We start from the raw sequence: 26039 nt of genomic DNA on the forward strand, positions 1-26039 counted from the left end.
GTTGGAAGGATTAAAAGGCTGCCCTTAAAACTGTTGAATCATGTCATCAACGGTCCTTCCATGACCAAGGTGTCCTGGAGTAGGACTTGAATCCAGAACTTCTAGCTCCAACCTAGGCATGCTGAGCCACAAGACCTCCTCATGCCCTGTTATGGTTTAATAGCTTTCAACTGATGCGCCAGTCCGTGACTCTAATTTGATGTTCCAACCATCAGATGGCACCATGGAACAGATTTGTTAATCTTGGAATTTTGACAACTTTTTTTCAGCAGTTAATTAACCTCTAAAAGGAATTGAAATGAAAGTAAATCTATTTATCCAATTATATTTTTGTGTATTTTAATGGTTTAGTAAATGTTTTGGTTCAAAAACCTCAAATTCTGGGCTTTAACTGCATTCAGCATCATTTGTACATTCTAAGCAAGTAGTTTGTAGAATGCCATAATTCAATCTGTGCATCCACAGCAGCTGATGAATTACTAGTTCATCTTTGGACTATTTAATGGCTTATTAGCTTTTTTATTTGTTCATTGGGTGTATATCAGTGGCTGAGTCAACACGTCAATGCTCCTCCCTAACTAGCTAAGAAAGTGGTGGTTAGTTGTCTTCTTGAACCTCACAGTCCCACACTGCTGTTTAGCAGGGGAGTGCAGGATTTTGACCAAGTTGAAGCAATATACATCAAATTCTTCTTATCAAAGCCAGCAAAGTTCTTATGCTGAAAACACATTTTGAAATATTGCTGTATTAAAAAGGTTTTATTTTAAACTACTGTGTTAGTAAACAGGTAAAAGGCTGGGTTTAACAGACAGGTGTAGGGATGGGGCTTGATGACAGGTGAGGAGGTTTGATTAACAGGTGGGCTTTGATTGACAGCTAGGGTTTGATTGAAAGATGTCGGAGCAGATTTGATTGAATATAGTGGAGGTGTTTGATTCACAGCTGAGGGGCAAGAGAATGATTGATAACTGACACAGCATTTTGACTGTGTGAGGTGGAGTTTCAATGACAGCAGGGGTGGGGTTAGATTAACAGGTGAGGGGTGGGGTTTGATTGACAGGTAAGGGGAGAGTTTGATTGATAGTTAATGGGCGTGGTTTGACTGAAAGGTGAGGGGCAGGTTTGATTGATACAGCAGTAGGTGGGGATTGATTGACAGATGAGGGAGTATGATTGATGGTTAATAGATCTGGTTTGATTGACATGTGAGTGGCAGGGTTTGGTTGACAGGTCAGTGGGCGGGGTTTGATTGACAGGTGAGTGGGCGGGGTTTAATTGACAGGTGAGGGGTGGGGTTTGGTTGACAGGTGAGGGGACGAGGCTTGATTGACAGGTGAGGGGACGAGGCTTGATTGACAGATGAGGGTCGGGGTTTGATTGACAGGTGAGTGGGCGGGGCCTGATTGGCAGGTGAGGGGCGTGGTTTGATTGACATGAGGGGCGGGGTTTGGTTGACAGGCGAGTGGGCGGAGCTTGATTGCCATGTGAGAGGGCGCGGTTTAGTTGACAGGTAAGAGGTGGGGGGTTTGATTGACAGATGAGGGGCGGGGTTTGGTTGACAGGTGAGGGGGCAGGGTTTGATTGACAGGTGAGGGGGCGGGGCCTGAGTGATAGGTGAGGGGGCGTGGTTTGGTTGGCAGGCGGAGGCGGGGTTCTGTCATGCCCCGCCCCCGGCCTCCCTGACTACCTGCGGCTGGGGCTGAGCGGCCGCTCGCTCTGTCGCTCATGGAGACGGTGGAGCTGTGCTCCGAGCAGGAGCGGGACCTCAGGTACCGGGAGGCCGGGCGACGGCAGCTGCGGTGTGGAGGGGCTGGGTGTAGGGGTCTCGGGTGACCGGGGTCGGGGTCTGGGGTCTGGGGTCGGGGTCGGGGTCTCCGGCTCTCGGGCCGTTACTTACCGGGTTCGGGCTGCCGGCCGGGGCTAAACCTCTTCTCTTTTCCCAGGACGGACCAGTACGGTTTCGTGCAGTCGGCGGGCTCGGTGCCCGGGGCGCAGGTATCGAGTTACGGATTAGTACTGAAGCGCCGGGCCATCAAATGGCGCAAATTGCTGCAGGGCAGCCGAGTGGAGCGGAGCCTGAAAAGTGAGTGAGACCCCGGCAGCAGGTGGTGAAGGATAGAGCAAAAAAACTCTGAGAGGCCAGGGATCTGACCCCTTGAGCCCAGCACCTGGTCACTGACCCCTGACCCCCTACATTCCAAGACCTGACCCCTGACCCTCTAGAGCCCAGGACCTGGCAACTGACCTCTGGCCCCTCCACTCCAGGACCCGGTAACTAATGCCTGATCCCCTACAAGCCAAGACCTGGTCCCTGACCCCTTAGAGCCCAGGACCTGGCAACTGACACCTGACCCCCTACAGTCTAGAACCTGGTAACTGACCCCTGACATAATAGAGCCCAGGATCCGGCCACTGACCCTTTACATCCCCAGATCAAGCCACTGACCCCTGACCCTTGACAGCCCAGGTCCTGGCAACTGATGCCCGACCCCCTACAATCCAGGAATCAGCAACTTTGATTTGATTTATTATTGTCACATGTATTGGTGTACAGTGAAAAGTATTGTTTCTCTTGTGCTGTACGGACAAAGCATACCGTACATAGAAGGAAAGGAGCGAGTGCAGAATGTAGTGTCATAGTCATAGCTGGGGTGTAGAGAAAGATCAACTTACTAATTTAAAGCATTGTTAGAGAATTTAAAAGAGTTAGAATGAAGTTTTAGAAGCATAAAATTAGAAGGTATGCTGGGCACAGCTTGTGAGGAGTTGCCTTGTTCCGCTGCCATCTTGGAGTCGGACCCTTGACTTCCTAAAGCCCAGAACCTGGTAACTGACACCTTCACCCAGATACGATGATTTGCCCCCTTGCCATTCTCCCAGGGACTGACTGACTTGCCCAACACCCCAGAGCAAGGCCAGCTCCCTGTATGGCAAGATGTTGGGAGAGGGTTAGAGGGTCAGAGAAATAGATCCCAACAGGTTGGGGTCAGTATGCTGGGGATAGGGAACGTGATGTGGACATGCCGGCGTTGGACTGGGGTAAACACAGTCAAAAGTCTGACAACACCAGGTTTTAGTCCAACCGATTTATTTGATAGTAAACTCTCAAGCTTTCGAGGGGACTCCCTCTTTGTCAGGTGAATGGAGAGTTCTGGCCTCGGACAGAGCATATAAAGCACAGACAATTTAGAGATTACTGATTAGAATGCGAATCTTTACACCTAACCTGCTGTTCAAGTCCTAAAGTGGCCGACAATGTGCTTTATATGCTCTGTCCGAGGCCAGAACTCTCCATTCACCTGACGAAGAGGGAGTCCCCTCGAAAGCTTGTGAGTTTACTATCAAATAAATCGGTTGGACTAAAACCTGGTGTTGTCAGACTTTTGACTGGGGATAGGGAAAGCAGAGAGAGCAGTTCACAACAACTGGATAGGATGGGAGAGAGTGCAGATCCTGGTTCCATTTTGAGAGGGTGTTGAAGATGCAGCAAAATGAGGGTGGTGAGGAGAGGGCAGTTCCCAGGTGACATTTATGGAGCTTATGCTTCTTTTGAGGATGACTAACATTGTATAATAAAGTTTATTAGTGTCATAAGTAGGCTTACATTAACACTACAATGAAGTTACTGTGAAAATTGCCTAGTCTCCATGCTCTGACACCTGTTGGTATGGCCAATGCACCTACCAACATGTCTTTTGGACTGTGGGAGGAAACCAGAGCACCCATAGAACATAGCACAGTACAGGCCCTTCGGCCCTCCATGTTGCACCGATCTGTGAAACCAATCTAAAGCCCATCTAACCTACACTATTTCCAATATCATCAATATGTTTATCCAGGGAATCCATATGTTTACTCGGAGGGAGCCCACGTAGACACGGGGAAAGTGTGTAGACTCTGCACAGACAGTGACCCAAGCTGGGAATCCAACCCGAGTCCTTGGCGGTGTGAGGCAGTCGTGCTAACCACTGTGCCACCCACCCCATTTGAGGAAAAATGTGGTGGCATTGGAGGCAGTTGAGAGAGGGTTCACCAGATTGTTTCTGGGGATGAAAGGGTTGATGTATGAGGAGAGATTAAACAGGTTGGGCTTATACTCACTGGAGTTTAGAAGGGTGAGATCAGATGGAGGTGTATAAAATTTTAAAGGGATTGATAAGGTAAATATAGACCAAATGTTTCCTCTTATGGGACAAGCTGGAACAAGAGGTCACAGATATAGGTTGAGAGGTGATAGATTTAAAACTGAAATGAGGAGGAACTACTTCTAGCAGAGGGTGATGAACTTGTGGAACTCACTGCTCTATAGCGTGGTGGAGTCTGAATTGTTAAATGGTTTCAAGAAGGATTAGATATATTTCTAATTTAAAAAAGGGTTAGGAGGGCAGTGACCCAAGCTGGGAATTGAATCCAGGTCCCTGCAGTTGTAAGGCAGCAGCGTTAACCACTGTGCTGCTGTGTTGCCCATTATCCTGGCTGGAATTATTGAACTAAATGGATAGTGTCGTTTTGTTTGAATCAGAATGTCAGCACTAATGGAGGCCATTCAGCCCTCGTCCATGCTGTTCTTAGAGAAATCCACATTCCTATTCTCAGCTCCATCTCCATAGCCCTGTGAGTTTATTTCTCTTGTGTGCCCATCCAATTTCCCTTTGGTGAATTATTGTTTGAATGTCATTGCTGTGACGTGTTTTGGAGATGTTCTATGTTACAAGTACTATGTAAATGCATGTTGTCACACTTCATTGTTGAGCAGCTTGTATCTGTTAGCAGACCTGGTGTGAAACTTGTAGGCGCGCTGTTCAAAGAGATGGGTGTGTGGAAGGCAAATGGCATATTGGCCTTCATCGTGAGGAGTATAAAAATAAAGAAGTGTTGCCGAAATTGTACAGGGGTTTGGTGAGAGTACATCTGGAATATTGCATGCAGTTAGTCCACATTTAAGATAGAATCCGCTTGTATTGGAGGTGGTACAGCAAATGTTCACTAAATTGGTCCCTGAGATGAAGGGGTTGTCCTATGATGACAGGCTGAGTAAGTTGGGTAAATATTCTAATTTTTAGTTTAAAAAGAATAAGGTGATTTCATTGAAACATGTAAGATTCTGAGATTGTTTCCAGTAGTCAGGCGAGTCTGTAGGTCCTCAGCCTGTCTCATTCTTTATCTTTCCAGTATCTTAATCTCGATCCACAGGGAGCTTGTAATTGTGTTGATTCTTTACTTTATTAATACGTCAATTACATGTTACAGTAGTAGTTTTGTGTTTTAAGGTACCAACTCTACTTTCTTTCCTGCTTTACCCCTGTAAAATGAATAATGTATACAGTATTTATAGTACCTTTTAAAATAGTAAAATGACCCGAGTCACTTGAAGAGTTTGACACCAAGTGGGATGAAGTGACATAAGGTCAGATAACAAAAGTGTGGTCAAAGAAGTGAGTTTCAAGGGACAAAAGGAGGAGGATAGAGAGCGGTGGAGAGGTTTATAGAGCAAATTCACAGCTTAGGGCCTAGGCTGTTAAAGAGAGTCACAAGTGGTGGAGCAATCAGAATTGGATGCACAAAGCCCAGAGATTGTGGAAGCTAGGAAGGATAAGAATCTTAGAGAGATTGCAAGAGGCAAGGCCATGGAGAAGTTTGAAATCAAGGTGTTGACGGACCAGGAGCCAGTGTAGGTCAACAACACAGAGGTAATGTGTAAACAGGACATTGGATGGAGTTTGAATAAGGACAGGAGAGTTTTGAATGAGCTCGATTTTATGGAGGATGCAAATTGGCATCCTAGTCAGGAGAGTTAGAGTGGTATAATCTAGCAAAGGTATGGGGAGGATTTCAGCCACAGACAGGTAAGGCAAGGTGGTGATATGTGATTATGAAAGTAGGTGGTCCTAGTGATGGAGAGAATAAGCTGTCCGTCCACTTTGCAGTTGTGCAGTAGGAGCACCTAAAACAAAACAATTAACACACTTTTAAGAAACTGATCGCTATTAAAAGCAAATTACTATGGATGCTGGAATCTAGAACAGAAACAGAAAATGGTGGAAAATATCTCAGCAGGTTTGACAGCATCTGTGGAGAGCCAGCGTTTCGAGTCTGAATGATAGGGTGGAAGTCAGGCTGTATAGAAACATAAAAAAAGGAGCAGGAGGAGGCCATTCAGTCGTTTGAGCCTGCTTCACCGTTCATTATGATCTTGGCTAATCAATAGCCTGATCCCTCCTTCTCCCCATATCCTTTGATCCCCTTCGCTTCAGTGCTATTTCAAACTCCTTCTTGAAAATATACAATGTTTTGGCATCAGCTACTTCCTGTGGTAGCAAATTCTACACGCTGACTGCTCTCTGGGTGAAGGTATGTGATTCAAAAGTAGTGAAGTTATATTTGAGTACGATATCCAATTCTTGTCTTCCCACTATAAAATGGCACAGGAGAAAGTGCAGGAAAGATTACAAGGATGCTGCCAGATCTGAGAGATTACAGCTGTTTGCACAGATTGAAGAGGTTAGGCTCTTTTTTTTAGAGAAGAGACTTCAAAGTGACTTGATAAAGGATCCTACCCAACCAAACATAGGGGAATCCAAAACTGAGGACAAAAGCAAAGTTCTTTGGCTCATTCTCACCAAGTGCCTTTGACACTGTTCCATTGACCTCAATGCCAGCTCCAGGAACTGGAGTACCTACCCTTCAGTTTAAGGATTTTACAGCCTTCTGGAATCTACATCAAATTCAACAATTTCAGATCATAATCTCAGATGGCAACTGTTGTTCTGCTATTCCCATTTACACCTCACATGAAATCCATCTTTTGTTTCTTTACTCACCACAGCATCATTTCCTTTTACCTTGCACTATCATCCCTTTTATTATTTACTCTCTCCTGACTTCCAACCTATCACAGACTTGCCCTTTTGGTCTCTCCACTCTTCCGCCTCTGTATTTGCTCTGATTTTCTTCAGTTCCTCTGAAAGATCATCAGCCTGGAATGGTTACCTCTATCTCTATCTCCATAAAAGCTGCCAGCGTATTTTCTGTTTTTATTTCCAATTTCCACTGTCTGCAATATGATGCTTTTTGTTAAACAAATGGTCCAAAGATGTGCAGATTAGATAGATTGACCATGCTAAATTGTCCCTTAGTGTTTTAAGATGTGTACGGTTAAATGGATTAGCTTTGGTAAGTGAAATCCAAAGAGAAAATGCTGGAAAATCTCAGTAAGTCTGGCAGCAGGAGAGAAAAGAGCTGACGTTTCAAGTCCAAGTGACTCTTTATCAAAGCTTTTATCTCCTTACAGATGCTGCCAGACCTACTGAGATTTTCCAGCATTTTCTACTTTTAGTTTCAGGTTCCAGCATCTGCAGTAATTTGCTTTTAGCTTTGGTAAATATGTGGGTTTACAGGGATAGGGCAGAGGAGAGGGCCTGTGTAAGATAGTCTTCAGAGAGTCAGTGCAGACTCGAAGGGGTAAATGGCCTCTTCTGCACTGTAGGAATTCTATGGTTCTAAGTTGCAACGATTGAGATTTAAAACTCTGCAATCAGACCATTCTTTAACCAAGTTGAATCTCTGAGATTTAGCCTAATTTAGCCAACAGTAAAGCTTGTGTTTTAGTCCAAGTATTTCAGGAAGTGAATAAAGACATTCAGTGAGTAAATATCTTTTAACTGAGGGCTCATTCATCCAAAGACTGAAGATGTATGTCATGTGCACTGTGACAAAGATGCTAATCCAATTTTCTGTCCGGTAACTTTACTGCAGTCTTCTCCCCTACAGGGTAGTGATGAGTGAGATTTGATGTGAGTGAATAAAGGCTCTTGTTTGAGGGGAAGGTGAAGATTCTCAAGGAGTGTTTTCTAGAGAGGAAGGCAGAATCACTTTTATATGCTTTTTAGGTATTTTACCTGAGTTATATTAAGTGAAAACTCAATTGAGGGTTGAAGGGGAGGAGGGGTGCAGGTTGACACAGTGGTTAACACTGCTGCCTCACAGCATCTTGGATTCTGGCCTTGGGTGACTATCTTTGTGGAGTTTGTGTGTTCTCTCTCTCTCCCCCCCACCCCCCAATCTGCATGGGTTTCCTCTGAGTGCTTCTGTTTCCTGCCACATTCCAAAGATGTGCAGGTTAGATGGATTAGCTATGGTAAATGTGTGGGGTTACAGGGATAGTGTGGGGGGGAGGGCCTGAGCAAGATCTCTTTTGGAGAGTTCATGCAGATTTGATGGATTGAATGGCCTCCTTCTGCACTGTAGGAGTTTTATGGTTAATTAGAAGAGAGAGCCTGTTACCCCATATAGAAATATTTGGGGTTATGTTACTTTCTGTATGAGCACTGATGTTTTCAATGGAGGAGTTTGCCTGGCGGGTTTTTGTGAACCATGTGGTATAAAGGTGCTGAGGACAAGAGGATCGAAATACTCTCAGTAAATAATGACTTGATTGTTAAGATCTGTGCTCTGATACCCACAAGGAGTTCCTTGATTCCACCAGGATTTAGTCTGGATACAAACATATTTTCAAAATAAATCAATTAAAATGGATAGCAATGCCTTAGCCAAGTTGTAGAATTGTGTCCAAATACTAAGAATTAAAAATAAAGAAATAAAACACACCACTAGTCAGGATAAAATAAGCTTTTTCTAGACCACTCAAATGTGATCTGCCAGCTATTGGGGTCATTTATGTTTCACATTTTAATTACATTTATTCTCGTTACAGTGAAACGATACATCAGAAAAGGCATTCCGAATGAATATCGTAGTCTTATCTGGATGACTATTAGTGGAGCCCAGGCACAGATGGAAAAAAATCCAGCTTATTATAAGAAACTACTAGAAATGGAAGAAGATGCAAGGCTGGTTGATGCTGTTAAAACAGGTAAAATTACTCAATTTGAGTAATAATAACTCTGAGACCATATTTCATTGCTATTGATTAGTTCATTGAGAGGCACTCATCTTATTTAACTTTGGCTATGCACATAATTTAGTTCTTTAAAATTTTGGATATTCATGGAAAATTGGCAATGTACTGGCGGGGACCAGACACCCAGTCTCTGCAATCTGAGTGATAAGTTTACATGGAGCTTTCCGTTGTAAATATAGACATTGCAATTTATAATAGAAACAGTTTGACAACAGGAAGTCAAGTGGTGAAGGTAAAAATGTACAAGTATCATACTTCTCGTGCATTAACACATAAATTACTGAATTCTTGTCTGTGCACAAGCAGAGTTGCCGTTTGCTGTCTTTATGTTGCCAATTCTTCCTGTTTCTCTTTTCCCTTCTCCCTTTTTTCCTTTATTTAGAACCATAGTATCACTACAATGCAGAAGGAAGCCACTTAGCCCATCGGCCCCCAAGCCTATGCCTCGGTTTATCGTCTCCTTATCTGCTGCCCCCAACTCTTTCTCTCTTTCCTGGGAAGATTTTTCAGGGTCAGTGGTGCTGGGTGTTCTTTTGTTGCTCCTAGTGCCTGAGTTGATGGCTGGTTGACTATCCGGTTTTATTCTTAGATTTTCTTGAAGTGATTTAATACAACTGGGTGGCTTGCTAGACCATTCAGTGGGTGGTTCACTTTGCTGTGGATCTGGAGTCGCATATAACCAGATCTGGCAAGAACAGCAGATTTCTTTCCCTAAAGGACATTAACAATCCAGATACTTTTCACAATAATTTGGCATTTTACAGTCACCATTACTGAGACTAGATTTTTATTTCAATTTTATTCCAGCTATCGTGGTGGAATTTGAATTTCCCTCTTTAAATTCAGTCCAGTAACGTGACTGTTATATTGCCGTTTCTGTGCTTTTGCGTTGTGTTCAATTTTTACTTTATTTCCAGTTCTATTTGAGCCTTCAAGTGGAGCAATTCTCTTATATTAGCCCTCCTGAGAACAAGCTTGATTCCAGAACAATGCAGTTCTACTAAATGCGTACAAGTCATTGATTACCGTTACAGAAGCCTACCACACAGAAAAAAGCCCTTCGGTCCATTGTGTCTGCGCCAGTTAAAGACAAACTACCTATCTATCCTAATCAAATTTTCCAGCACTTGACGCATAGCCTTGTATGCCTTGGCATTGCAAGTGCACATCTAAATACTTTAATGCTACGAGGGTTCGTGCCTCCATCTCCCTTTCAGGCAGTGAGTTCCATGCTCCCACCACCCTCTGGATGAAAAAGTATTTCCTCCACAAAGAAATAATTATTGTCGTATTCATGCAAATTTGTAGATATGGCAGATTCTAATCTAACAAGGTTCCCAAAAATGAATAGACTAATAGTTGTCAAGCTTGGAAGGCAGTAGAAAATGTTTAGCTTTTAGCAGTTATCTTGCACCCGAAACTGCAAATACTTAAAGCTCATAAAGATACTGCCGGTGTGACTGAGTTGTCAGTCAGGTCATTTGGCTGACAGACAGTTAAAGCAGAAGATTAATGAATGGACAAAGACCCCCTCACAATGCTGGGAGTGTTTTTCTCTTATCAAATAAAAGCTTCTATTGATAGCGGTAACTTTGAAGAGTTGTCTTTGTGCATAAGCAGGAAAGGTTATTTTCCAATGATTGGGTGATGTGCTTCAGACTTAGTTGATGCCACCATTTGCTGACCTGCAAACTCATCAAGTGGCCTTTTAATTGTGGAATAAACAACAGAATGATGTTTCAGACTCTACTGTTTGTGGGAGCTTGTGTACCAGTTGGCTGCTGTGTTTCCTTCATTTCAGCAGTGAATACACTTGGGAAAATGTACTGGGTTTAAAGCACTTTGGGATATCCATTGCTTGTGGAAAGTACTACATAAATACAAGTCTTTCTTTTATCAATCTACTCCTTCCTGATGCATTAGAGCCAGCAGGCATTAGACCATGATAAAGCTGTCAGTTTACAACTAATCTACTGAAGCTAATCCAGACAGCTGTGGGAGTGCCTTCACTACAAGGACTGCAGCAGTTCAAGAAAGTGCCTCACCAACACCAATCAGGAGTCAACAATAAATGCTGCCCTTAACAGTAACATCCACATTTCCATGAACATAAGTTTCTGGTTAGTCTACACCCCAGAAATCTAAATCTTACTTATTATGTTGGCATAAGGTCTGTTTATATCAAAAGGGATTATTAGTGTATGTTAGTGCCTGTTTATAAGTTACTTACTGGACACAATTATTTTATAGAGTCTGCCAAGATTAATCGTGCATATATTTAAATAATGAAAATCTGTTTTATGATTGTAATTCTAAGTAAATTTTATGACTATTTCATATTAAAACCGATCTAATAGTTGGTAACAGGGTAATGCCGCAATCTATAATGAATGAGCATTATATGAAGGAGGTTCACTAGGCTGATACCGGAGATGAGGGGGTTGGCCTATGAAGAGAGACTAAATAGACTGGGTCTGTACTTGTTGGAGTTTAGAAGGATGAGCGGGGATCTTATAGAGACTTATAAGATAATGAAAGGGATGGATAGGGTAGAGGTAGAGAGATTCTTCCCGCTTAGAAAGGATAGCAGGACTAGAGGGCACAGCCTCAAGGTAAGGGGGGGGCAGTTTAGAACAGAGTTGAGGAGGAACTTCTTCACTCAAAGGGTGGTGAATCTCTGGAATTCTCTGCCCGTTGAAGTGGTGGAGGCTACCTTGCTAAATATATTTAAGTCACGGGTAGATAGGTTTTTGATAGAAAAGGGGAATTAAGGGTTATGGGGAGAAAGCGGGAAAGTGGAACTGATCCACTTCAGATCAGCCATGATCTTATTGAATGGCGGAGCAGGCTCGAAGGGCTAGATGGCCTACTCCTGCTCCTATTTCTTATGTTCTTATGTGCTTATGAGCAGGTGGTGTGAGTGCAAACAGGAATTGGGCTCCAGGTTCTGGAAAGCGATCCAGAGGCAGGCAGCCAGGACTGTTGAGTGCTGAGGACGGCTAGTTGTAAGGTCTACCTTAGTGGTCTGAAACAATAAAACGCTAGCCCCCCCAGCCCTCATCCTTCACACCCCCTTAACCCCACCCTCCCCCCCCCCCCCCCCCCCCCACATATTCCTCATGCTCCATACATGCCAACTTATGCATACCACCCACTCCCCATGACTCATCATGCTACATCATGCCCCCATCCCTCCCATAGTTCCTATAACTTCAATGCCACCCTATGCTGCCCCACCCGCTCCCTCGGGGACTCTCATATTCTTCATTCCAACCCATGCACCCAACTCATCCGTATAACCTTTTATATCATCTATGCCGAATTATTGCCAACTCATGCCAATACATGCCCTCACTCACCACTCTTTGCCCTACATCTTGCTTGCCAATTCACCCAGTGTCCACCATGACCAGTCCTCAGAGTCATGGTAGATTAAATAAAATAATGTTGGTAGTGTCTGTTGCAGACTTAACTATATTTTAAATAAACACTCTTATTGATAATATTTAAATCTCTTCAAGTACTTAGAACATAAGAAATAGGAGCAGGAGCAGGCTGTCTAGCCCTTCGAGCCTGCCTCGCCACTCAACAAGATCATGGCTGATCTGAAGTGGATCAGTTCCACTTTCCCGCTTTCTCCCCATAACCCTTAATTCCCTTGTCTATCAGAAACCTGTCTACCTGTGACTTAAATATATTCAGCGAGGTAGCCTCCACCACTTCAACGGGCAGAGAATTCCAGAGACTCACCACCCTTTGAGTGAAGAAGTTCCTCCTCAACTCCGATCTAAACTGCTCCCCCCCCCCCCTCTATTTTGAGGCCGTGCCCTCTAGTTCTGCTATCCTTTCTAAGTGGGAAGAATCTCTCTATCTCTACCCTATCTATCCCCTTCATTATCTTATATGTCTCTATAAGATCCCTCATCAGCCTTCTAAACTCCAACGACTACAGACCCAGTCTATTTAGTCTCTCTTCATAGGCCAACCCCCTCATCTCCGGTATCAGCCTAGTGAACCTTCTCTGCACTCCCTCCAAGGCCAGTATATCCTTCTGCAAGCGCGGCGACCAAAACTGCACACAGTACTCCAGTTGCGGCCTCACCAGTACCCTGTACAGTTGCAGCAAGCACTTAATCTCTTATAAAAATCAAACATTTGTATTCATAGCCCCACTTAAAGACAGCAAGTATCTTTATAACCACTTAGATCTGTTAATCACAATGTGAATTTACAGCTGTCCCACTTTCATAATGATAGGTTGTGAAAGCAGTCAAATAGCCCTAATCCTAAAATGACGAACCTTGGGCTTATTATGAACAATTAGTGAAATAGCAAACACTGATTTATTTCCACTGCAGACTGAATTTAAAGGATCTGCAGATTTAAATGACTTGACAGCCTGACAGTTGCACAGAGCTTATCCACTTTTTTTTGATGCACATTCAGATGTACTCTGAACAAACAGGCACCTGACCTATCCAAAAGGGTACCTTACCTCTCCAAGTAACTCTGGCAGCTTTAGACCTGTTCTTCAAACACCTAAAGCATTTAGGAAACCACAAAATAAAATCTTCTGTTTGAAGGCAGCTGCACTTCTATATGTGCAGCTGCCCCTGTGAAACAAAGATGTGTAAAGCCCATGTTGACCCTGTTTGCCCACCCACCCAGTGAAAATGGTGCAAGAGATGGACAGAATTGGGGCAGTGGTGACTTCTGACTTTAAATCAGATCTGAGCCTTCCAGAGATGAGTCTGCAGCTCTCCCTCTGTTACAAAAGCATTCAAATGGTGTGCCATTTTCTCTGCTTATCAAGGGCAGTGTTACAGGAGATACACTCATTATAATTTGTTCATCTCATAGGGAAAAATTATCTGCTTGCTTTGTCCCCTGCGATGTCTAACTCTTTCCTACCCCTCAATAGTAGCTTTTTTCTTTAACATGAATCAATCCTTGTCCCTATCTTCTCACTTCAGTGTAGCTCTTGCTTGGTTTTTCTACAATGTTTATTATACCCTGTTCCAGCTCTTTCTCCACCTCTTTCTTCCCCTCCGCCTTTCATCTGTCTTTTACTATATTCTTTTCATTTTTCAGCAGGGATGGGAGTCGATGCCCGGTGCTGCTCCACTGCCCACACCAATGGCACTATGATGTGAACAGTGTAATATTGGTGTCAGTTAACTTGTCAATAGGCTCAGTTGACCCTTGATTATTTGTTTAAATGTAGCAAGTGGATTGCTGATTTTGACCCTCATCCACCTACATGTTATGGGGTTCAGCACTCGCCCTATTTTATATTCCCCCACCACCCCAAAAGCATGCCTGGCTGGGGATATGTAAAATCCAGTCAATTGCTTTAGAGGTGTTCAGCTAACTGCCGCATATAATTGTGTTAACAGTTGTGGCTTAGACTTGCTATGTTTTGTGTGGAACCAGGCTGGGAGGCAAAGAGGATGGCCAGAAACTGAAATATTGCTGCTTTTTAAAGGCGAGGCCAGAATGTATTGCCCATCTGTAGTCGCCCTTCAGAAGTTGGTGGTGAGCCGCCTCTTGAACCGCTGCAGTCTCTGAAATATAGGTACATCCACAGTGCTGTTAGGGAGGGAATTCCAGGATTTTGACCCAGCAGCAGTGAAGGAATGGTGATAGTTTTCCAAGTCAGGATGGTGAGTGGCTCTGAGGGGAACTTTCAGTGATGGTGTTCCCAGGTATTTGTTGCTCTTATCCTTCCAGATGTTAGTGGCTGTGGGTTTGGAAGCTGTTGCCTAAGAAACCTTGTTGAGTTGCTGCAGTGCATCTTGTAGGTGGTACACACGGCTGCCACTGTTTGTTGGTAGTGGACAGATTGAATGCTTGTGGAAGTGGTAGCAATCAAGCGGGCTTCTTTGTTCTGGATGGTGTTAAGCTTCTTGAGTGTTGTTGGAACTGCACTCATTCAAGCAAGAGGAGAGTGTTCCATTACACTCCTAACTTGTTCCTTTAGATGGTGGACAGGATTTGAGCAGGTTAGGAGGTGAGTTATTCACCAGAGAATTCATAGCCTTCTTTAAAACGGAGATGAGGAGGAATTTTTTCAGCCAGAGAGTGGTGAATCTTTGGAAGTCTTTGCTGCTGAAGGCTGTAGAGGCTAGGTCATTGAGTGTCTTTAAGACAGAGATGGATAGATTCTTCATTAATAAGGGGATCAGGGGTTATGGGGAAAAGGCAGGAGAATGGGGGATAAGAAAAATATCAGCCATGATTGGCAGAATAAATCGATGGGCCAAGTGGCCTAATTCTGCTCCTACGTCTTATGGTCTTATCCTTTGACCTGGTCTTATAGCCACAGTATTTATATGGCTGGTCTAGTTCAGTTTCTGGTCAATGGTAATCCTCAGGATATTGATAGTGGGGGAATTCAATGATGGTAATGCCATTGAGTGTCAAGGGGTGATGTTTAGATCCTCTCTTGTTAGAGTTGGTCAGAGCCTAGTGTGGCATGAGTTACTTGCCAGGTAAATAATTTTCCTCAGTGCCATAATTGTGCTGCAACATTGTAGCCCAAGTGAGCACTGATGATGTTGCAGCCCTGAGATACAAGCAGACCTGTGTGCGGGAGAGTTTATACACTGATTGTGAAATCACATATTCAAGATGGTTTTATGGAAGTTTACTTATTAATTCCTAATTATTAAAATTGGTTAAATTTTTCAACCCATATGGAATAAAAATTAACCTCGACACAGGAAGAGGTTAGAGCAAATGACTTCCGAGTGAACTGATCAAATTGTGGGAGTAAATTAAGTGACTTTAATTGATTCTGTGCTGCTTGTTCATGGGTGCATTTTTTTTGGTTAATTCTGATTTAAGTCTTATTTAGTCGCTCACATTTTTAAGTTAATTAATGGTGTGATACAAAAGATGCAGGCAGGAGGCAAGACCTTTAATTATTTCGACGGTGAAGTGCTCAGATTTTGGTTTAAAAGAATCACATGGTATTTAAGAGGCTGTTCAAAAATGTAAACACTTTTAAATTACCAGTGTGTCCCATGGTGCCTGTGTTCATTTTTGGGGATGGGCGTATGGAATGAGGGAAGGAGGTCCGTTATGTTCTATGTTACCAAGTTTCTCCTAAAATTGACAATTTTATTCTCCTCTCAAGCAATTTGCATTACTTGCGATACTCAGCAGGCCTGGCAGAGTCTGTAGAGAGAGAAAGTCAACATTTTGAGTCTAAATGATACTTTTACAGTTAATAGATTCAAAATGTCACACTGTCAGAATTGGAATTTCTAAGGTTATAAGTCTTCTACCCTTCTGTTGCTAAGAGCAGAGCATACTGCCCTGCTGGACTCTGAGGGGAGAAGTCATAAAGTTAGGACATTGTTGAATGACACCACACCACTATGCCTTTAGGCATAGAAACACATAGAAAATACATGTCCCTTTAGAGCTGTCACACTCCACATAACCAAAAGGCTCAAATCACATTTATGCATGCTCTTCCGATATCTCTTCACTTCCTTTCACTTCACCTACTTAACCAATGCTATCTTGAAAATTGATATAGCTTCTGCCTCCTTCAGCGATCCTAAGAGTGAATGTCACATTCTCCCACTATGGCGTAAAGAGGTTTCTCCAACTCTCTGCTATAAATAAGGATGAAACCCAATGAGCTAATGCAGGGGACACTCACTTGGAACAGCAGGATAGGAACAACAAATATTTCATCAAAGAGACCGGCTTCTGCTTTGTGATGTTTCACAACTAACGTGAAAATACATTTAAAGTGAGGAAGGAAATTATTAACGACCAATTACATGTGTGTATGTAACCAATATATCTGATTATTAGGATTAGTAGTGTAGAAACAATCTGCTCAAAATGCCATCCTCCCACCCTTTATTTCATCTTATCCTCTTAATTGCTTAATTTTGTTCTATCTCCTGTTTATTTAACTTCCCTTTAAGTTCATTTATACCATTTGCCATAACGACTTCATTTGGTATTGATTTTAACTTTCTCTTTGCTGCCTGAATCATGAAGTTTCTGCTGTATTTCTGCCCAGATGTTTTTATTATTCTTTCTCAAGATGTGAACATCACTGGTCAGGCCATCATTTTATCACCCGTCACTAATAAGACTGTGCTAGTGAGCCACCACCTTGAACAGCTTCAACCTATATGGTGTTGGTACAGCCATTATGCCATTATAAAGGGAATGTCAGGATTTTGAACCAGTGACAGTGAAGGAACAACAATATGTTTCCAAGTAAAGGTGGTGTGGTCAGGAGGGGAGCATTTTGGTGGTAGTGTTTCCAGATACCTGCTGCCCTTGTCCGCGATGGTAGATGTCGCGGGTTTGGAAGATGCTGTTGAAGAAGCCTTGGTGAGTTGCTGAAGTGTATGTTGTAGATGGCACACATTGCTGCTACTGTGTGTTAGTGGTGAAGGGAGTGAATGTTTAAGGTAATAATAATTAAGGGAAGAGACTGAGAATGTGCTGAAATCATCCAGGAACAGAATGGCTTCCAGGAACCCCACATGCCAATGATTTTATCATCAATTTAATTTAGGAGACATCCCATGAATAACTTTTTAATTGATTCTTGAATGGGGTGCCAGTCAAGTGGGTTGCTTTGTTCTGGGTGGTGTTGATCTTGTGTGTTGTTGGAGTTGCGCTCATCCCAACAAGTGGAGACTATTCCAGCAAACAAAGAACAAAAACAGCCCGGGAAACAGGCCCTTCGGCCCAACGAGCCCGCACCGCCATCTCAACACCTCCAGTCCCCCTCTCCACCCACGACCCTTGTCTAATGTTTTATGGCTGACCAGATTGAGGGAAACTGATTTAGGGACAATTTATTACTGCCAATCAGCCTAACAGCACATCTTTGGGGTGTGGGAGGAAACAGGAGCACCCGGAGAAAACCCACGCAAGCACAGGGAGAATGCACAAACTCCCACAGACACCGGCCCAAATCCATGTGTCTGCACAGCAATCAGTGATAGTCACTGAGCTGTCGTCTTGCCCAGTATCTGGTCCAGTTTAGGCACACACTAACAACATGAAGCACTAGGCCAATCTCGAACAACCAAGAGCAGCCCAAGTACGACCCGTCGCGTGTATGCCCCTTGTTGGACACAAGGCGGACCGACTTAAAACCTGTGAATGAAAAGGAAAAAAAAAATTATTATTGTACCATATCCATTTACCTTACTAGGGACGCCCCAATGCTAATGACCCTTATTTAAAACAATCTCCTATATCCACCCATCTCCAACCCACTCACGTGCCTGTCTAAGTTACTCTTAAGTGACACTAGTGTGTTTGCCTCCACCACCTTACTTGGCAGAGCATTCCATACCCCAACTACCCTCTGTGTGAAAAACCTCCCTCTAATATTTGTGTTGTACCTCTCCCCCCTCACCTTAAGTCCATGGCCCCTTGTCCTATGTGTCTCTATCATAGGAAATAGCATACTTCTGTTTACTCTATCTATACCCGTCATAATCTTATATACCTCTATTAGATCCCCCCTCAGTTGGCGTCTTTCAAGGGAAAAGAGCCCCAATTTCTTCAATCTTTCCTCATACCCCAGTCCTTCCATACCAGGCAACATCCTGGTAAACCTCCTCTGCACTCTCTCCAGAGTCTCCACGTCCTTCCGGTAGTAAGGCGACCAGAACTGGACGCAGTACTCTAAATGCGGCCTAACCAGCACACACCCAACTTGTGCCTTGTAGATTGTGGACAGCGTTTGGGGAGTCAGGAGGTGAGTTACCTGCCAGAGGATTCCTAGCTTCTAACCTGCGATTGCAGCCACATTATTTATATGCTGGGCGAGTTCAGTTTCCAGTCAGTGGTAACCCTCAGGATGTTGATAGTCAGGGATTCAGCAGTTTGATTTTTGATCTATGCATGTTGGAGAAAAAAAAAATCCCTGAAGTACAGTGCGCTGTGTGCTACAAAATATTTTCCCAACAGTTTAGCATCTGCTAAATTGTGGAGGCACTTGGAAACACTTCATTTCCAATATAAAGATGGGATAAGTTTTCTTGAGAAAGCTTAATGCACTGACAAACCGTAAAATCTAGACATTTGAAATTGTCAAAGCCGATGATGAAAATGCAACAGAGGCATCTTTATAAGTAAGTTACCACATTACACTCCTGGGAGAAGCCTATAAGATCACAGACAATCTGCTCAAGCCTTCCACTGAAGACGTTGTAACATACATGCTGGTAGAAGAAACTTGAAGCACTACAGGTTTCAAATAACTGCTTTAACTTCTTAACATCAGAATGTTTCTCAAGGGTTCCATCAATACTTTTGGACATCAGAAAGTGTTCTATCGCTCCAAAACCAGCCCCAAATGAACAGCTAAAAGAACTGGGGCAGTATTTCTTACCCTTTAACTCAATCTATATGGATTCTGTTTATGATTGTATCTTTTATCTGCTGCTATGTTATGTCTAATTTGTACAGTCAGCCTTCTCCTTCCTTCTGTATACTTCTTAAATACATTATATCCTGCAGTATTTAACCACCAGTCCTGTTTTAAAAGCAGCCATGTTCAGTTATCTGACTGTAGTTCCTCTCAATGGGTTATTGCTGTCAGTGCCCCTATTTTATTCTGCTTGCTGTGCATTTGCTGAACAGGCAATTTAATTTTTTTAATTAATCTTCCATCATAGCTTTATCTGTTCCCTGTCTGTTTGATTGTTTTACCCTTATTTCATTCCTTAATGTGGCCTTTACTTTCATCTCACTGATCTTTAATATGGCTGTTATTTCCACCAGATTCCTTCCACTCTGTCTTACTAGTTTAAACTCACAGGTTGGAAAATGTTAGTAAGTGGGCTAATTATTTTCAACCCACTGATACAGATTGGCTCCGCTACCTGTGGTATTGTTGCGATCCTGTCACAGTGAAGTGCATGCTCTAGTCGTAAGGGCCAAGCACTGGTTAAAATGGGAACGATTAAGGCATTATTCTTAATTATGTTTAAGAACTGGTGTCCATCTGTGCGGGGGAGGGGAAGGAAAAGGGAGGAACTGTGTTCAGGCCCCAAGTTCTTCCTTTACTTAGTGAATGAGCAGCTAAATAATAAATCATAGTATTCCTACAGTGCAGAAGGAGGACATTCAGCTCATTGAGTGTGCATTGATTCTCTGACAGAGTATGCACATAGACACAAAGAGAATGTGCAAACTCCACACGAGTCTATAGGCTTTTTCCCTCTTAAAACAGAAAATGTTGGAAATACTCAGTAGAGCAGGCAGGCAGAATTTCTGGAAGTAAAGATAAAGGTAATGTTTCAGGTCAATAATCTGTCAGCAGACAGTTAGTGGCTTTCTCTTTGGTTAGTGGAAGCAAACAGTAGGTGTTAATGCGATTTATTCTCTTCACAGTGACAGCTTCCTCAGTTCACGGGTTTTGTTTTTTTGCACAGAGTCATTTAATGCTCTTAGCTGAAAGGAATGCACCAAGATGGCGCACGAGGAAAATGGGCACTCAGCCAGCAGGGTGACGAAATAATCAGCTGAAGTTAAGAACAGCAGTAAAAAAATGGCCCTTGGACTGTCTCTGCCTTTCATTAAGATCATGGATGACCCCATTCTCCTGCCTGTTGGAATTTGAGAAGGCTGTTGAAATAGAGAGTGAGGTGGAGAGATTTGGGGGAAGTTAATTGTTGGAGCTGGGCAAAAGCAGTCAAAGGTATTTCCACCAATGGTGGGGCAGATGGGGTGCACTGAGGAGGGGGCAAAGAATGGGTAGAAATGCCCTCTTAGGAGGACAGCATATTGGTCTTGGGGAAGTTACAATAATCAAGTGGGCCCAGACCAAGTCAAGCCACATAGAGATTTGTGAACTGAGATGCAAATTTAATGGGGAGGAGCCATTATTTAACTTATTAAGGATTGAACGCTGAGTGAGTCGGACTAAGTACAGCACAGGATATTTTGATGAAAAATTGGGAGAGGTTGAAGTTAATGAATGGATGAGTGTGAGACCAGCAAGGAAAATGAGTCTGGAGTAACTGGGCACGCAGTGGAGTACTAGCGATGTAATGGACTTTAAAGCTTAGCTTCGACTAGACCAGACTGGTTCCTATGTGTGAGTGCCCTGAGGGTGCATCCAATGACCCAGGAGTGCCTTTATTACTTAAACTGCAAAAGATCAATTAGAATGTCCACCACCACATTGAGAGAAAGTAGAGATAGTGATAATAAATGGTGGCCTCACCAGGGATGCCCACATCCTGAGAATGAACCAAAAGATACATAACAATGGTGCAAGACAAACATAAGAATTAGGAGTAGGCCACTTGGCCTCGTGAGATTGCTGCGCCATTCAAAAAGATTCTAGCTGATCTGACTGTAACCTCAATTTCATATTCCCACCATCCCTTGATAACCTTTCACCCCCTTGCTTATAAGGAATCTACCTACCTCTGCCTTAAAAATACTCAAACACTCTGCATCCTCCGCCTTTGAGGAAGAGAGTTCCAAAGACTCACTATCCTCTGAGACAAGAAAATTTTCCCACTCTGTCTTAAATGGGTGACCCCTTATTTTTAGATGGTGACCCGTAGATCTAGATTCTCCCAGAAGAGGAAATATCCTCTTCACAGCCACCCTGTAAAGGCTCCTCAAGACCTTATATTTCAATCAAGTCATCTCTTACTCTTTTAAACTCCAGCGGATACATGCTTCATTTAAGTGCAATCCTGCCCCAGAATCTGTATCAAATATAAATTAAGAAGCTGTGGGGAGAAGAAGGACAAATGAATTGAGGAACTCTGCTGAGCTGTCAAGTCAAGTTGCTCATAGGCATTGGGGTTTTTCTCACTCTGACCTTGACTCTAACACAGTAAAAAGTCTGACAACACCAGGTTTTAGTCCAACCGATTTATTTGATAATAGATTCACAAGCTTTTGGGGTTAGCCCCTTCGTCAGGTGAATGGAGAGTTCTGGCCTCAGACAGAGCATATAAAGCACAGACAGTTTAGAGATTACTGATTAGAATGCGAATCCTTACACCTAACCTGCTGTTCAAGACCTGAAGTGGCTGACAATGTGAGTGGAAGGAGCACTGATCACAGATGTGTATTGTCTCCAGACAGTACAGTAAGTGAGGTTTTGCAAACCCAGGCAAGTCACGGGGGTTACAGATAGTGCGACATGAACCCAAGATCCCTGTTGAGACCATCCTCATGTGTGCGGAACTTGGCTATCCGTCTCTGTTCAGCGACTCTGCGCTGTTGTGTGTCGTGAAGGCCGCCTTGGAGAATGCTTACCCGAAGGTCAGAGGCGGAATGCCCGTGACCACTGAAGTGTTCGCCAACAGGAAGGGAACAGTCTCGCCTGGTGATTGTCGAGTGTAAGGATTTGCATTCTAATCAGTAATCTCTAAACTGTCTGTGCTTTATATGCTCTGTCTGAGGCCAGAACTCTCCATTCACCTGACGAAGGGGCTAACCCCGAAAGCTTGTGAGTCTATTATCAAATAAATCGGTTGGACTAAAACCTGGTGTTGTCAGACTTTTTACTGTGTTTACGCCAGTCCAACGCCGGCATACCCACATCTTGACTCCAACAGCAGAGAGGCTGGGGTACCAATTTACTGAATAGACGGATGAACTGTAAGGATGTAAGATCAACAAAAAGCCTTTGCAATGAAACAGCAACAACAGATCAAAGGTGGCTCTTGGTTTCCATACTGGATGTATTGTTGGTTGGGTTAATCTTGCTGTTGTTACTAGGCTGTTAAAATTTGCATCACCCACAGACATAATCTTCTGGTAACACAAGCTTCAAGTGATCATCTCGGATGAATAATTAAAATATGTAAACTTTCTGATATGGAATGGGTGTGGAACTAATGTGACAGGTTTTGACTGAAGGTAGATTTTAGCATAGAGTTACCTGTGCCCAGTCTTGGATGTTTGATGTCTGTATGTGTCATTGTTACCTTTAAATTTTACTCTTCCAAGGCTCAACTGGCATTGACTTTCATTCACCTATCACCTCTGCACTTGTTAACCAACATTGGCGCCCAGTTTAGCAATGCCTTGATATTCGGTGGAATTGAGTGGGATTTTCTGGTTCCGCCGTGACAGATTCTGCTGCAGCAAGCGAACCAAAGATCCATTGATTTTGACAAGACCGTAAAATTCCAGCCTGTTGTTTTCAGATCCCTCCATGTCTTTACCTCTCCCTAATCTCTATATCCTCTTGTTGCTACACTATGCTTCTCAAGTCCTTGGCTCATGCACATTCCCTATTTTGATTGCCACACCATTTGGCAGCCTTACCTTCAGATTCATAAGCCCTTAACTTGTGAATTCCCTCGTTAAACCTCCCTATCTCTCTAATTCTCACTCCCCTTTTCAGATGCTTCTGAGGCAAAGTATTTAGTCATCTATTTCTTTAATTGGCTGGGTTTAGAAATTCCTTTTGAAAGCTTTCCTGTATCAAATTGTTATTTACATTCTGTAGATGGGCAAGTGAGGAATACTGAGGCAGGGAACAGACAATCCATATTTGAGAATTATGATGTGTGCTTCTATTTTCTGAGCTTGTATAGGGATGGACCTTCCCTGGGATTATGCTCGCTGGGTTGAAGGAAATCTATTTATTATTGATTGTAGACATTCCACTTCTTGGTTCCCTTGTGTGTTTTAGATGCTCCAGAAAGTTGAGGTGGCTCTCCCATCAAAATGCCACACTTAATGTTGCACCTTGAGGTAAATTTGGGATGTTCTTCCATTCCTGCATTTGGGCTCCTGTGTGTGTTTTCTAAAAGGCTGATTTTGGTATAGTAGAGGCTTGGTTTTGCTTACAGGTAGAGCAGCTGGCTATGTTGGTGGTGAGAACAATCTTATTCTGTGAAACTCCCAATATTACGGTCATCATCCTTATGCCCTAGTGGTTAGCACTGCTGCCTCACAACACCAGGGACCTAGATTCAAGTCTGTGCGAAGTCTGCACGTTCTCCTTGTGTCTGAGTGGGTTTCCTCCCACAGTCCAAAGGTGTGCAGGTTAGATGGATTGGCCATAGTAAATGCGTGGGGTTATGTGGATAGAATGTGGGTGGGGGACTGGGTAAAATGCTTTTGTGGTGAGTCAGTGGTTAGTGCAGACCCAATAGGATGAATGGTCTCCTTCTACACAGTAGGAATTCTATGGATTCTGTGTCCTGTGGCAGTGCTGCTCCTGGGCTCTGTCCCTCTGCAATGCCCTGAACACCTTTTCCCCAGCACAGTGTTTGAAAGAGTTTCCTGCTTCCATCATCTAAGATCTGTTTTCCGGGGGTACATGGTAGATGGGGGAGGTAGTTTTCATATGAAAGCTATGTTGAGAAAGTTTGACAGAGCTGCAGTCTCCTTGCATTACATTAGTGGCTACACTTTAAAACATACTTCAGTGGCTGTAAAAAGCTTTCAGACATCCAGTGGTTGTATAAGTGGAAGCCTTTCTTTTGTTCGTTATTTCATTCTTTTCTCTCTCTCTCTCTTTCCATCCTTTGTACCTCACTATCCATTAATCATTTACAGCAGTGAGCCATGTCATTCAGCTCAGTGAGTTCAGCCTCCTCCCACCTTACCTAATTTCTCCCCATCAGCATATCTTTCAATTGTTTTTTACCCTTGTACTTATCTAATTTCTCATTAAATGTATCATGTCAGCACTTGGCTAACTGGCAGAGCTGATGTTCCCTAGTCGTGAATTCCTGCATGTTTCATTTTCATTGAACGTTATTCTGTGTAGCTTGATTTTGTTTGGAGTGATGTAATGATCTTGTATTTCATGAGTTAGTTATGTGGTGTACATTCGAATGACCTCTGCGACTGTTTGTTTTGAAGCCACAATTTCTAGGTGCAAACTGGATTTTTAAAAAAACTTCTGTTGTAAACTAAGATGTAGAATTTGTGAGTAGGTAATGCAGACACTGAAACATGTCATCCAGATCCTGCCTATCAAAACCTTGACGTGGCGGTGAAAGAGTGAGGAATAGATTTTTGTTGGAGTAAAACCAAAATGGTGTTTAAGCTGGAATCCAAACCATTTCATGACATATCGGGACATTTTAATCATTTTGTGCTGACACTTAAAAGCAAAATTGTTTGCTTTAATTTTTAGACATCAACAGAACGTTTCCTGACAATGTACACTTTCGCAAGAATGCAAACCCCTCTTTACAAGATGCACTTTTCAACATTTTAGTGGCATATGGAAACCACAACAAAACAATCGGCTATTGCCAGGTACGTGGTATCTGATTAGATAAGTAATATGATCCGACTGATGTGTAGGTCAGACACTTTTGGGGTACAGGCCTTTCTCTCCAATCTTTCTTCCAAAACCTGCTGCTTCGCCACAAACTTGGGTCTGATATCAAGCAGTATGTTGCAGAATGATCAGTGCCTGGAATAGCGGAAGCACAACCTTGAGCCATTAAAGATGCATTTTCTAATATTCTGTCTCTGTGGGAGGATAAGCTAGAGGGTGAGTGAGTGTCGTCCATTATCTCTCCAGATCTTCGTATTCTGGTGTCCATAGCAAATTCCTGAAAATCAGTTACGGTTTCTGTGGGTATTTATAGAGAAAAAGATTGACAAAAACGAATGTAGGCTCCTTACAGTCAGAAATGGGAGAATTCATGACAGGGAACAAAGAAATAGTCAAGGAACTAAATTCATACTTTGCTTCAGTCTTCACAAAGGAAGACATGAATAATGTACCAGAGGTGCTGAGGGAAACAAGTTTTAGTGAGGAGCTGAAGAAAATCAGCATTAATAGAGAAATGGTTTTGGGGAAATTGATGGGATTGAATGTGGATAAATATCCAGGGCCTGATCATCTTCATCCCAGAGTACTTAAGGAAGTGGCCCTGGAAATAGTATATCCGTTGGTGGTCATTTTCCAAAATTCTTTGAACTCTGGACTGGTTCCTACAGATTGAAAGGTAGCTAATGTAAGTCTGCTATTCAAAAAGGGAGGTAGAGAGAAAACAGGGAACTATAGACCAGCGAGCCTAATGTCAGTACAGGGGAAGTTGCTAGAGTTCATTATCAAGCAGTGGTAAAATCAGACAAAGTCAACATGGATTTACAAAGGGAGAATCATGCTGAA

At 43.0% G+C, this 26039-nt stretch overlaps 1 protein-coding gene across 1 annotated transcript in view; it reads left to right on the forward strand.

Moving 5' to 3' along the window:
• The first annotated feature begins 1676 nt into the window (after positions 1 to 1676).
• LOC145353405 (growth hormone-regulated TBC protein 1-like) overlaps positions 1677 to 26039 on the forward strand; it is a 59373-nt gene continuing 35010 nt past the window's right edge. The window contains exons 1-4 of the mRNA XM_080204151.1: positions 1677 to 1769; positions 1944 to 2083; positions 8714 to 8872; positions 25047 to 25171. Of these exons, the coding sequence (XP_080060277.1) occupies positions 1726 to 1769; positions 1944 to 2083; positions 8714 to 8872; positions 25047 to 25171 (468 nt within the window). The 5' untranslated portion in view covers positions 1677 to 1725. The remainder of the gene's footprint in view (positions 1770 to 1943; positions 2084 to 8713; positions 8873 to 25046; positions 25172 to 26039) is intronic.

This window comes from Carcharhinus amblyrhynchos, chromosome 15 (genome assembly GCF_965287045.1).
Source record: "Carcharhinus amblyrhynchos chromosome 15, sCarAmb.v2.hapA, whole genome shotgun sequence".
NCBI lineage: Eukaryota > Metazoa > Chordata > Chondrichthyes > Carcharhiniformes > Carcharhinidae > Carcharhinus > Carcharhinus amblyrhynchos.